This window comes from Danio rerio, chromosome 15, assembly GCF_052040795.2.
Source record: "Danio rerio strain M-AB ecotype USA chromosome 15, GRCz13ab, whole genome shotgun sequence".
Classification (NCBI taxonomy): Eukaryota; Metazoa; Chordata; class Actinopteri; order Cypriniformes; family Danionidae; genus Danio; species Danio rerio.
In genome coordinates, this window is record NC_141035.1 from 27,989,016 (window position 1) to 28,003,455 (window position 14,440).

Here is a 14,440-nt window from a genome sequence, read left to right on the forward strand (position 1 = left end):
TGAAAGACTGATCCAGCAAACATACACAGTGAAATTGTGCACAGTTTGAGTTTTAAGTAGTTAAAGCGCTGTAAATACTCGCGATCGCCTCCCTCGCGACAGAGCGCATATAAGCTAAATGAAATCAGTAATAACCGGCTATGATTATTACTGAACTGATACCGAATTGTCCGCGTCTGCATCACAGTGAACCGAAGAAACGATTAATTTTGACACCCCTAATTAAAACGTATAAATATATTTTGCTTCTAGCAAGCATTTATAGCAAATAATATAAACAAATATAAATATCCCGCTTGCTTTCTGATCCTTGTCTACAAAGTTCTCTTACACCCCTTTGATTGGTCAGCGGCGATTACAGCTGATCCAAGATAAACACTGTGGAGAAAAACCTGCAGACATGCGCTTGTGTCTGTATGCAGAAGTATCGCTGTAACAGCCGAGAGGAGAGGAAAAGTCACACTAGAAGGTCAAATGGGCCACAACGAGAGAAAGAGAAATAGTTTACTTTCGATCTCATAATCACAGTGAAATAGGGGCTTCTGCTGTAATTGTCAGTGAAACTGACAGTGAAGACTGTCCAGCAAACACACACACAGTAAAATTATGCACAGTTTTTTGAGTTAAGTCGTTTGAGCATTGTAAATACTCTCGCTCCCGTACACATAGTAAGCTAATGCAACATAGTGCATATGAGATAAATGACTTCATTACATAACTGGTTATGATTACTGAACCGATGCCAAATTGTCGGCATCTGCATCGCAGTGCACCAAAGAAACAATTAATTTTGACACCTCTACAATTTAGTCTAGCAAGATCTTGTAGCCCGAGATCACATCATATCACTAATATGCACACTGCTTTTACATTAGTTTCAAACAGAGAGAAATGCAGTTAACTGGAGCTAGTAACCTCAAACTACTTAGGAAGTTTGAAATTACATGAATGTGCAAATAAATAACTGAATAAATAACAAAAATGTAGAAAACATTGAACTAAAATGTGTTGTCTTAATAATAATAATAAATATATATAATATAAAAAATTGTAATAACTATAATACTAAAAATATGCACCTCATTATAACTTGCATATCTATTTTTTTTCACCATTTGTAATAAAATATTAATAGTAAAATAGTAATCCTCACTTCACAATAAACACTTTACATTTAAAAGTATTTAATTAAGAAATAGTTCAAAATGAACAATTTTGGGTGATATTTTATCCAAGAAGCATTTACATACAAATATCAATCCTACACCAATTTAATGCTTAACTTAAACCACTGTTATTATACAAACACACTTCTGCAGTTAGCTTGACTGATTGTATTACCACAAGTTGCTCTGGAATACAAATCAACATGTTTCAGATAACGAAGAACAACATTAATTAAAGACTAATATTCTGGAAAAAAAATAATTGCTAAACCCTACTGAATCTCATATAAATGACACATTTCAGTGCCAAGGTAATTTTGAAATTGCTGCGCGGGCTAAGAAAAAGCATTATTTAGGCATCAGCTATGTGTAGATAATGCATTCCCCAATTAACTTGCAAATAAGTTTAATTAGAATAAAATCCCAAAGCCAAAAGAAGGTGAGATCTATAACAAGATACAATCTCCACAATCAAATGGAGACAGCCTGGAGCAAGCCACATTTTATCTCAACGGCAGAGTCAACAGCATATTTAGCTCATATAGGAAGATCGGTCTGACCCATGATCTCACACAGAGAGAGTTAAACTCTCGCTCCAGGAGACCAATGACTCCAAAGACCCTGTTAACATGAGAACAGCCATCCTTCCATCATAAATACCCACATCCCCCTTATACCAACACCTTGTGTCTATCCAGTAGTGTGCTGTGTGTTTATTTTTAAAACAAACCCTCACAGGCTTCACTCTGCCAAGTGTTCAGCACACAAACACAATGTGCTCTTGTATGACTGACTCCATTATGACTTGTAACTATATATAACCTTTGTAAGATGTTGTGCAGCCGTATGACCAAGATAAACATCACAAGAAATCCTGAAAGTTCTTGATAAATTAACAGACATTTTTCCTACACTTGATTATATTTAGGCAAGCAAATCCATTTAAAATAAATAAGCAATAAGTAAATGAATAAACCAACCATGCAGAGAATAACAACACTACGCAAATTCCACATTCCCAGAAAACCGTTTTTCGTTTTATCGTTTTTCTACAGCCAGCAGTTAAGCTCTATGCATTGAAAAAACCCTAAATAACTTGAACAACTTGGATGCCATTCATGTGCTCTTTATGAAATCATTCAAAGAGGAAAATAAACTGTTCATGCAGGGGTCAGCTTGTCACTGCCTCCATTTCCCCTCTGCTATTGTGCTAATGAATCCAGCAGTAATGCATCAAGATGCCCCCTGGTTTTTTTTACCAGTATTTGCTGCCAGTCTAAAAGCACCATTCACATTCATGCTCGTGAATTTATGCAGGGTGGAAAGTTTACATCCTTTCAGCAGTACTGCAGTTTTGCCTTTGTTAACCCGAAATAACATTCAACATTCAAAAAAAAAAAAAAAAAAACCACAGGACATGTATAAATGAAGAGGTAACATTCTATATTGCCATCAAAGTCTGATCCAAATTGGAATGGAAGATTATAGCCCTGATTACACCTTAAAGTCTTAGGCATTTCAATTGATCAGATTACAGATAGATGAAAGAGACATTTCCAACCTGGCTTTTTATTTCATCCAGTTTTGAGTGCTTTCCTGATTTCTCTGAGAACATGATCTTTGTTTCTTGTGTAATATTGCATAATAAGTTTGCACAACTTGTATATAAATGGGAAAAGGGACAACAGAAAATAAATAAAGAGAACAGCAGCTTTTGCTCCTTAGACCAGCTGTAAATTGGACCTAAAAAGTTGGTTCTCAAACTTGACCCACCTCACTGCATTAATAAATCAAAGAGATTCTAACAAGTAAAAATACTCAATCTGAAAGCACAATAATTCCACATGCCCCACAAACCAGGTTTATAATACAGTATCAGCATAATGGAAAGCTAGGGTAATGATACTCTAAAATAGATAAATGCACATCAGCAGAGTACATTCAGTAAAGTATTTTAATGTCATGTCTCATACTTTTGGCTTGTCTTGTATTAGAGCAACAGTAAACCAAACTTTCAGTAGGTTGTTCACAGAGAGCAAAGCCCGTTCTATAGAGCTGCGGCAAAACAATTTAAATAGTCAACTTTTTTTAATCTCATACTGATAATTAAAAGCTCTTATCAGTCCAACTTGTGCACGTTCGAAGGTTAATTACGCTGTGTGCTGGACCACAGGATAGATTTATCTTCAATTATCTGTAAGACAACTTAACCAAACTAAAGGACAGGTGTTTTTCAGTGACGAGATGAAAACCCGCATCAGTTCAAATCCTGACAAGACACAAAAAGGTTTTTATGTCAAGGCTTTGTCTAGACCTTGTCATCGATTGAGTGTGACAGTGAACCAGTGATCTTTTCAATTACTAAAGTGCCTGATAAATCCATACTGTCCTTCGCTGTGGTCAAAAGCGTAAAGAGGTATAAGCACTGAAAGATTACAATCTCTCTCACAAATTGATAAATGCACCAATGTGTTTACTAGGATCTTTCACAGTTCTGTGTGTGAGACGGTTTCAGTATGTTTGTAAACTTACAGCTCGTCACGTTGCCTCTGTGACAGCACCATGTTGGCAGAAGGGACGGGACAGGACGGGGTGGGGATGGGGGTCAGGTGTAGAGTGTGCAGCAACTGCTGTCTCCTTGGCAGGAGATCAGAGATAGGACGCCGGGTCCGGCTCGCAGGGTGGTCAGCAGCTCACCCCAAACACTTCTCCTTAAAGACAGTCTCCAGGTACACCACACATTGACAGCCTGCAGGCATTTACCAACCAGACGGTCTCTGCATCTGTGGAGGAAAGAGACATATTCATCAGTGACCGTTACAGACCTGGTTGAAGGCAAATAAGAGTAATCCAGGTACATTAGTGACCATACATGCTTTGAGCAACACCAGAAGTATGCTACTGACCCTGTCTCTCAGACAGTAGCTTTGGGGGGCTAACACACATTTCCTCAGGTGTTCCATCTGCTCTATTTATTTCCCCCAGCACACATCTAGCCTGCATTCAGTCCACCCTATCAGCCACTATGAGGAGCATTTTGTTATGGACTCCTGCTGCCCCTGTCGGGAGCTCTGAACACGTGTAAAAGGGACCGCTGACCCAGATTTTAGCATCAACCTACTTCTGCACTCCAGTGAGAACCACGGTTTGACAGTAACAAGCAGGCTAGTGGATTTCTCTCAGCTAAGAGTGAGCACTGTGTGGGGGATGATGCATGAGTCACAATACAATATCCAGATTTATTAAAGTGTAAACTGACAACTTGCCTTAAGATAGTATAGATAAGGAGAGGGCCATACAATCAAACTTATCCTTCATGATAACTATTGTGAATTTCGATATTGAAATTTTAAGTGACATACAAATTCCCTAATATTGGGAATCAGCCCCTATGCCCCTCGCTGCTGGAATCAGCTTCCAGAAATGATCAGATGTGCTCCAACATTAGGCACATTCAAATTAAGACTGAAAACACATTCGTTTAGCTGTGCCTTTACTGAATGAGCACTGTGCTGCGTCCGACAGATTGCACTATTATGTTTTTCTCTTCTTCTTCATTCTTTTATATCACATTTTACCCGTTTTTATGTTTTTTTTGTTTTTTACTCATTTTTATTATTTGTTTTTATTTTTATTTTACTTGTTTCTTTTAATCTTGTTTATGTAAAGCACTTTGAATTGCCCCTGTGTATGAAATGTGCTATATAAATAAATTTGCCTTGCCTAAATATTGCATGATTGTGACTCAAAAAAATTATAATAATAAAATTGGCAACCGCGTTCAAATAGAAAGAAGCGGCAACACATCTCTTGCTTTCCACATGTTTTTAAATATAGCATGTGAACAGCCTATGAGCAACAATGGAGGAAACACAAGCAACACAGCAAATCCTGTTCTTGCATCTCAGCATGTGGCTAGATTTTTTTCAATTTAAATATTCTTGTTGCAATTAATTGCTGAAGCTTTTATCATGATACACAGTCTCATCACACTGATTTAAAATGCAAAAAAGATGACTTTTTTAATTACACCTGTTAGTGTATTGCTTTACTGTATATTCATGTTCAGAGTAATTTTAAAAAAGGCAATAGGATGATAGGTAACAATTTATAGTACAATCTTATTAGTAAATATTAATGCATTAAAACCAACAGTGAGATATAGCCTTATTAGTTACATAAAGTTACTTAAAAATACACAACTACATTTATTACTCATTTAATGAAACAAACTTTAAGGGGTCGATTGAATGCGCCTTTGCGTTAAAAGGGGCATTTTTTGAATGGTTTACTAACAGCCGCAAGTATTTTGCACGCGGCTCATCCCAGAGCAGCAGTTTGTGTTGTCAAGACAACTACAGAGAACTTTTAAAGAGAAAGGTTTCTGCTACATTCATTCTTCCATGGCGGCAACCAAAATGCATCCCTCCACGGCTACATTGCCCATTCAAAACATTCAGTCATTGTTGTTGTTGTTTTTATTAGCGGATTATAAATCGCACTAAAACATATTAAAATGTAAGTGAACTATAACAGCGCAAACTTTTCTGTAAACGCAATAGTGCTGTGTGCAATCTGTTTAACCGTTTGAGGTTACGTGCTGACTGACTGACTGGCTGAGTGACTGACTGACTGACAGGTGCATGATGCTTGAGGCTAGCAAACACGATGTAGCTTTTAGTTAAGATGAACACTTTACTTCCTCTGTTTTCAGACCTCTGGCTTGTTGGATTATAATAGTTACTCTTGCAAAAGAGTCTCCAAAAAGTGGTATGGTATATTTTGCCATTTTGGTACTTTGAGCAGTACAATATGCATTGCTTTCTGTTTCCACTTTCAGAGGGAACAAGTTACATTAATATCACTAGAATGTAGGGCCACACAATTGTGAGCATTTTGTCAGTAAAGCCAGTTCTGCGATCATAAAAAAACATCTTGTTTTTCAAATACACAGAGATTAGCACTGAACTTTCAATTCTGTTTACAGAATAAAATTAGTGTGAACTAGAGACAAGACAATTTTTTCAGTCCCGCTCCAGCAAGATTCTGTCTCACTTCAGCAAAAAAAAAATATATATCATTTTCCCCTGCCCACACCATTCAAGTTGTCCTGCTCACAAAAGCCCAAAGTTAAACACATAAGTACTTTTATTTTTAACAGCAAATGCAGTATTATATTACATGAGTTCACAGGTCAGATGTGTGACTTCTATCAGCGTTCTAAGCAAAACTCAGAATTCAGAGTTGTCTCGAATGTAGCATAGCATAAGTTAACAAAAACAAGACACATTGGTTTCTACGTTAGTCTCACCCTGACACACAAAAGATTTTGAATGTAGGTTTATGACAAATATTCTAAATTAGACTTTGACAACCCTAAATTAGGGCTGTGCAATTAATCGAAAATTTGGATTCGATTTCGGCTTCTAACGATTATGAAAACACATGAATCGAGATGAAACGATTATTGCATCAAATACTGCCCCATTTCCAGTTATACACATGTTGCAAAGCTCAGTTCCACAAGAAAATGTTAAAGCATGTACCGTAATGTAACATTTACAGCACGGGATCCGCATTATTCATAGTACATTCCAATCATTCATGTTTTTAAAAGTGCGAAAGAGCGCATGCTGTTGTGTGTGTGCTTAGCCTCAGAGAAGAGCAGAGCACACAAATAAAGTCATCTTAATGCGAGCACTTTATTGGTCAAATAAATGCACATGAGTCAGAGCGCAGTGTTTAGTGATTATTCATATTAACCCTCATTTGTGTAATAAACAAACAAGTTTAGAATCAAAAGACACGTGAAAGAAACCATATCTGAAACACACTATTCTTAAAGTGACAGCGCACATTATTCCTGCTGCCGACTGTCTTTATTATTAATTAAACAACAATTGGACAAAATCACTCACTGCTCTTAACTAAAAGACTTTTGTAGCTATAATTAAAGTTTTTTTTCTTACAGTGAAGATGCTTGAAACACAGTTTGTTTCATATTTTTATTCTATTGTATTTATTTCACTTTCCTTATTTACAGGGAGGAAAATAACTGTATGCAGTTGAAGTCAGAATTATTAGCCCTTCTGAATTATTAGCGACTCTTTTCCCCCAATTTCTGCTTAATGGAAAGAAGATTTTTTTTCAACCCATTTCTAAACATAAGATTTAAAAACACTTTTCTAATAACTGATTTCTTTTATCTTTGCTATGATGACAGTACATTATATTTTCCTGGATATTTTTCAAGATACTAGTAGTCAGATTAAAGTGACATTCAAAGGCTTAATTATTGTTATTAGGCAAGTCATTGTATAACAGTAGCTTTTATTTTTCTGCAGACAATCAAAAATATATATATTGCTTAAGGGGGCTAATAATATTGAGCTATTAAAATAGGTTTCAAAATATTTAAACCTGCTTTTATTCTCGCCGAAATCAAGCAAATTATGTTCATATATAATAAAAGAAAATTCACAGGAGGGCGAATAATTTTGACTTAAATAGTTTTAAATAATTGTTTACAAATGTGACCAAAAGAATCATGATTGTCATTTTCAATCGAGCAGCCCTATCCTATATCACAGCATAACTTTTCACAGTGTGATTTAAATTAAATCACACTGTGTTTTTTATATCATTCTGAAACAAACAGACTGACTAATAGTGATCTAATCCAGATATTAGAGTCAGTTGTTTTCTAAGGAGAAACACTATAATCCTCTTAAGGCCAACATCTTGCAATACAGGGTCTGTGGCACTACACAAGATGACCAAGTGGTCAACCCTGCATTCCTCTCCCAAGATGAACACTAAACCATTAGACATTTCACACGTTTACCAAACATAAATCTGATAAATTAATCACTGAGCCACAAAGAGCCTGAGGTGAGACAAAAACAACAGCAATTAAGTGAGTAAAAGAGATTTCAAATCAAGTATTATTAGTAAAAACCAGAGAACAGTCTTTATCAGTAATTGACCTGCTGGGTCAAATGTCCAACTGTAAATTGCCACTTTCAAGAGCCACTTGAACTATGGACAACATGAGAGGCTCTGATATGCTGACAGGCCTGTCAGTACAATGGTTCAGATAATCACTGAAAAATACAGAGAAGTAGAAATCAAATCACCATGTCATGACAACCCAGCAGGCTTGCCAATCTTAAAAGCATTACATGGGATTGGCTTAAATGTCTTTTTCCCCATTAACTGGAGGATTTAACAGCAAGGCAAGTGTGTGATGATAGCAGCAATTTTAATGATATAAAAAGAGCAAGAACAGCTCTAATAATAACCAATTTCATTTTGACTGTTTTAAAATGTCATCTTCAGCAACATATTAGCTATTAGCTATCAACATAACATATTAGCATATAACATATTAGCATCTTCAGCAACATATTAGCTTGGTCTTTGCTAAACAAAACATTTCAATTAATAATTTACAAAAAAAAAGAAAAAAAAAAGAGAGTAACTACTAGGCTTGCCACGATAGACGGTGTTGACGGTGATACCGGTGTTAAGACGCAACACCGGTGAAATCCCTTTTCCACCGTGACACCGTCCCCACATTTGTTTTTAAGTATTCGGGTTTTTTTTATATTAAACATTTATTTGAAATAAATGGAAAATATAATTATAAATAATTGACTTAAAACGAGAGCATGCTCTATAATTATCATCTGAACATAGCTACAATGCTTCATATTTCATTTATCACGTGAGGAGAAAAGAGGAGTGGAATTTACAGAAAGAGGATGGCGGACGATTTATTGTCAAAACGCAATGCAAAAGGGCCTGTTTGGCAATATTTTGGGTTCAACCCAAATGAAAAAGAGAACCTAAAGACGTTAATGAGGCAATCTGCAAACTTTGCCTGACAAAGGTGGCAGCAAGAGGAAACATTACTAATTTATACACGCACCTCCATGTTTAACTATGGGTGGGTCGTGGAGAGATTAATGGCCATAAATACGTAACGCATACTATCTTTAAAAATCTTTAAAAATCACGCGACCATCATCTCACCGTTTAAAAATAAATATCTTATTTTTTTATTAAAACGAGTGATTTAGCAATGCAGCCATTGACAATCCAAGTGCAGAGAAACAACATCGTGGCAACGCGAGCACTTTTTCCGAAGTTCAGCTGTTCTTTTTTCCACTTGATTGATTATGTGGTTAAAGTTAAAAAATCCATAATAAATAGGCCGACAAGACCGCATCCTGTGTGCGCGCGCATCATTTATAACTGAGGACGCTCTCTTCAAAAACCGAAAGTTGCTTTGTCTGTCTGAAAATATTTAATCGAATGAAAAGTTCATTTAGATGAGCCAATATTTAAAAATTGCAATAAAGTAACTGAGTCATGCGGCCACACATCGAATCTGAGGACTGATCTCTCTCTCTCTCTCTCTCTCTCAGACATCGAGCCGCAACACAAGTCAAATCGCAAAACTTAGGCAGGTGCAGCTGACAGGTAGAATAGCTGAAGCCTTTGCAAAATCTGTCAAAATACACCCCTGAAAACAGGCATAAATGTCTTTGAGCCAAAAAAGTCTATTGGTAGGATATCTGTAAAAACGCAATTGGAGCCAAAGATATTTGTGTAGCCTATAAATTATAGGCCTATTAATTCGAATAAAATGAAAACCAAAATAAACAATTCATTGCATTTTTCGTTTGATAAAAATACACGTTAACGAAAAAAAAAAATCAAAAGGTGGCTAGTTTGTATTAATGTGTTTTAATGAAAATATGCTTAGCCTATTTAATTAACGGCTATATACGCTGTCAATAGACAAGCCATTCAAAACATATTATTTTACTGTGTACTGGGTTATAATGTATATTTTACAATAAAAACTAAACGTAGCATGTCTCGCTGTCATTTAAATCATGTAATTCATAACCACACCAGAGCTGTGGACCTGTACAGTCTATGCAGCGTGTAAACTTGCAGGTTGGTGTTGGTCAATAGTCTTACTGCGCACTGAACTCCAATCAAAGGGAGATTATGTTACTCGATAGACAACATTACTTGAGAGACATAAAAAATAAAAGGTAGGCCTATTTTTTGAAAAGGAACAACACGCAAATCTGCAACAAATAAAACGTCTTGCCAGTGCTGTGTGTATTCCGCCACTGACAGTGTGAGACGCCCTTATGCCTGTAACTACCGCTTGTAAGAGAGATCAAAGCCGATATAACCAAAAAGCAAGATCATATAGTTATAAATATTCCATAACAATACTTATCGAAATATTTATACATTTACATGTTGTTTATTGAGATTGTGTGATCTGTATATGTTGTCTGATCTTTAGAGAAGCTTTAAACTGACACGTGTGCGGTGATGTTTAGCTCTGACATAGGCGCTTTTATTTAGCCTGTAGATTTTTTTAAATAATGTTCCAATTCTTAACATTTTTTATTCATAGTTTATATATAAAATGAGTGCCAGCTTGTTTAGTTGTGATCATTATGCAAGAATCATATTTCATATTCGATTTATTCGTCAATAGCCTACAGATTCGTTAATAATGTATTTTATAAACGGATTGTTCTTAAAGACTGTTAAAGCTGTTATATAATATAGGCGTTTATGGTTGTTATTTGTATGATTCCAATTTCCACAGTTTTTTCAGAGTGTAGCATTGTTGTGTTTTATTCTTTATGTTAATAAAAGTTATGTTTTGTGTAATAACAGTGATTTTTTTTTGTAGTTTCCTTTTCGTCCATTCAAACAATTGATGCCGAATTGGCAACTTCCGCAAAACTGAAAGTGAAAGTATTATACGCAAGCATTTATAAGCTATTTACAAGCAGAAAAAAAAAAGAGGAAAAGAAGAAACGCCCACTCCCACGGTGATACCGGTATTACTGGTGTTGTCACATGTCGATTAACCGGTGGGGAAATTTCCTCACCGTCACAACCCTAGTAACTACTTATTCTCAGACTATCCAAGATGTAATGTGGCCCTAAGTTACAAACTCACACCTAGACGTTTGTTTGGGACCTGCCACATTTGCCCCCTTAGCTCTGTTTATTTGAGCATATGTGAAACTAAGGGTGCTTTCACACCTGCCTTATTTAGTTCGATTGAATCGCACTAGAGTTCGTTTCCCTTTTTGGTACGGTTCGTTTGGGCAGGTGAGAATGCAGCAATCGTACTCAAGTGCGCACCAAAAGCGGACCAAATTAGCGTACCGAGACCTGCTTGAAGAGGTGGTCTCGGTATGCTTTCAAACAAACCCTGGAGCGGTTCGTTTGTGGTGAGAATATGATCCGTACTAAAACAGGTCAAACCGCAAAAAGTACTACGCGTTTTTGACTAATTCAGCTGCCGTAGGCCGATGCGCTGTGCATTATGGGATATGGAGGAAAAATATTTGTTGACAGCGCTTTACCAACAGAGAGAGAGAGAGAGGGGAAAACATTACCTGATGGATCGTTGGTAATATTTCCGCAAGATGACCATGTTGCAGTTTAGCTAAATTAATTCACGCCTCCTCCTGAAGTGACGAGCGATGCATTAAACACTGTTTTCCAGCTGCGGCCGCGCTTCATTTTCTTAATATATAGTTTGTCTAAAGCAGGGATACAATCAGCCAGCGCAGTCGTCCCTCCAGAGTAAAAGGTTTTATTTACCTGCGGGAGTTCACTGGCATTTTCTCGCACGTGAATTCTGACCAATCAATAAGCAGTTTAGGAAATATGTACAACAACATCTGGCTAATGAGAGATGGGGATTTTGTCAGATGACTGCATTTTGGTTCGTTTCAACTGGTTCGGACCAAAGCCAGCAGTGTGGTGTGAAAACAACCCAAAGACGACAGAAGATGCAACAATGTATCATTTATTGCACTTGGTCCGGACCAAATGAAGCGAACTACAGATGTGAAAGCACTCTAAGGGTGCTTTCACACCTGTGAATCGATTCAGTTGTTCCGAAACAAAGATTACAATTGTTACATTGTTGCTCTTGGTGCGGTTCACTTTCACACTGCAAAGTTTCTAATCGGTCCAAAAGAGCTAACAAGTCACGTGCGGGGAAACTCTCCTCACATTGGTCAGAGTGTCAGGGTTTATTTTGCAGCGTCCCGCTAAGCTGTCACGAGAGGTGGTGGTTTGGTGGTGATTCACAGGGTGCGCGCGCGCGATGTGTCTGAGGAGAGATGCGGTTGGGAGGGGTGAGAAGGGTGCGCGACATAGCCTATTTGAGGACCGGGAGGGAGACGCGAGATTACCGGGAGATCATCACTCATTTGCGGGCATCCGGAGACTCGCGAAACTTCCTGCCATACTCATAATTCTCTCTACATATAGCCGTATGCCTATTACATATCCATAAAACACTGTGATATAACCATGCTCGGATCGGATCGCTTTCTCACTGTAATCGAACCGCTCCAGGGTTCGTTTCAATCGAGCCGAGACCACCTCATTCAAGCGATCTCGGAGCGATTACTTTGGCGCGGAACAGAGCGCGATTGCCCTGTTCACATATGCCAAACAAGCTGCGCTAACTGGGCAATCGAGACACGTTCCGAAACAAAAGTGTAGGTGTGAAAGCACCCTAAAACAATTGGTCTGAATCACTTTAAACAGACTCTAGAGCGGTTCAGTTGTAAAAAGCAATATGATTCAATGAACTAACAAACTGGGCTATGTCACAGTGTTTTAGGGATTGTTAATAGTCATATGGCTATAAAAAGAGAAAAAAAAAGTATTTTATTCCTACCGGTAAAAGTGTTTGTTTTTTTTTTGTTTGTTTTTTTATGGGGGTGGGGGGTCTGTTTTACAGAGTGCGCACGACGGCAACATTTCTGAGGAGCGAGGAGGAATCCCAGGGTGAGAAGGGTGCACAACTTATTTGAGGACCGGGAGGTAGACGCGATTCCGGGAGATTATCACTCGTTTGCTTCCGGGAGACTTGGGATGTCTGAATATCAAGTTCAACAACTATAGTGAGATGCGATCCAGCAGTACATCCCCTTGATAAACTGTCTGACGTGCACTGCTCGTCTTTGGAGCTCAGAGGAGTGCATGTAAGTCTGTGTGTGTGTGTGGCTGTGTCTGTGTGGTCACGTGATGTGCGTTTTCAGCGGATGGAGGGCTGTTCAGAAATGCTACGTAAAACATGTTGCGGATGTGGATCATTTTCATCCTAAAATGTCATTTCAACACTAGGAAGTATTAGTGTAAACGGGGCAAAGTGTGTATTTTTCGCCAGCTATGGGTGTGAAAGCCTTCTTAGGGTAAAAAAAAAACACTTAGGGAAAACTAAACAAAATCTAGCTTATTGCTGTTAATATTGTGGAGTCTGTATATGTTCACTGAAGTGGTTTTGTGACTGGTTTGCATTTTGTGAGATCAAAGCACATTCATTTTTAAAGTGCTAACAAAAAGAAAAGTCTAAAAATCTGGCCCGTCAGCATGCAAGCAGTTCTCAAAAGCACAGGGTTAAGTCATACTTTATACCAAACTGCCCCATACCCTATAATCCAGGCCATTTCAGTACATCACCTGACTGCTTCAAAAACAAATGACAAAATGTTATTGATAAAGCAAACTGACCACCATCTTGAAATCTACATTTCACACATCAAACAGCTGAGCTTTTAGTTGCCATGGTGAACAAATTACTGTTCCCTACAGGCACTGAAACACATTATGACCTCCTCTTTGCAGACACACATTCAGTGAGCTCACCAAACCCACAGCAACAGTACTTTGTGCCACGCCACCTCTATCCCAGTCATTACCAACTGCCTGTTGGGATTGCACAAACTCACAATTATCCTTTCGTTTTTGGCCAAGGGGCTCTAGCAACCGTCAGTGTGCAGCCAAGCCCATCAACCAGGCAAAACAGTCCAGTGATTATCTGTAACTGCTATAAAAAGATCAATGCTGCGCACTTACAAGAGCATGTGATTAAGACAAAGAATGAAACAAAGAAATCTGGCATCTGCTTTTTTTCGCCGTTTACTTAGTAGCAATATACTGAGGAGTATTCCAACACTAGACTAATACACACAAATGGTGCATGAGGAGGTCTAATCTGTTAACAGCATTTCCCATGCATCTTGAGCCCATAAAACAGTCCTGTAAGTCTGTCATTTCAATAGTTTCTTTATTTTAAGACAGATGGCAAAAGGAAACATCCCTCTTTGTGAAATTGTGCAAGCTGGTAAAGACAGCCGGCCAATTAAGTCTGGACTAGTAATCACTTCTCCCATTCCCTTGATGGCATTGCCATTATTAGT

At 37.7% G+C, this 14,440-nt stretch overlaps 1 protein-coding gene across 3 annotated transcripts in view; it reads right to left on the reverse strand.

Moving 5' to 3' along the window:
* Positions 1-14,440, reverse strand: part of pafah1b1a (platelet-activating factor acetylhydrolase 1b, regulatory subunit 1a) — a 47,422-nt gene that overhangs the window by 28,684 nt on the left and 4,298 nt on the right. For all 3 annotated transcript variants that reach the window (XR_015508437.1, XM_087282639.1, NM_201345.1), the window contains 1 exon segment: positions 3,699-3,949. Coding sequence is in view for 2 of the 3 variants with exons in the window: in XM_087282639.1 (XP_087138765.1) it covers positions 3,699-3,730 (32 nt within the window). In the remaining variant the exon portion in view is untranslated.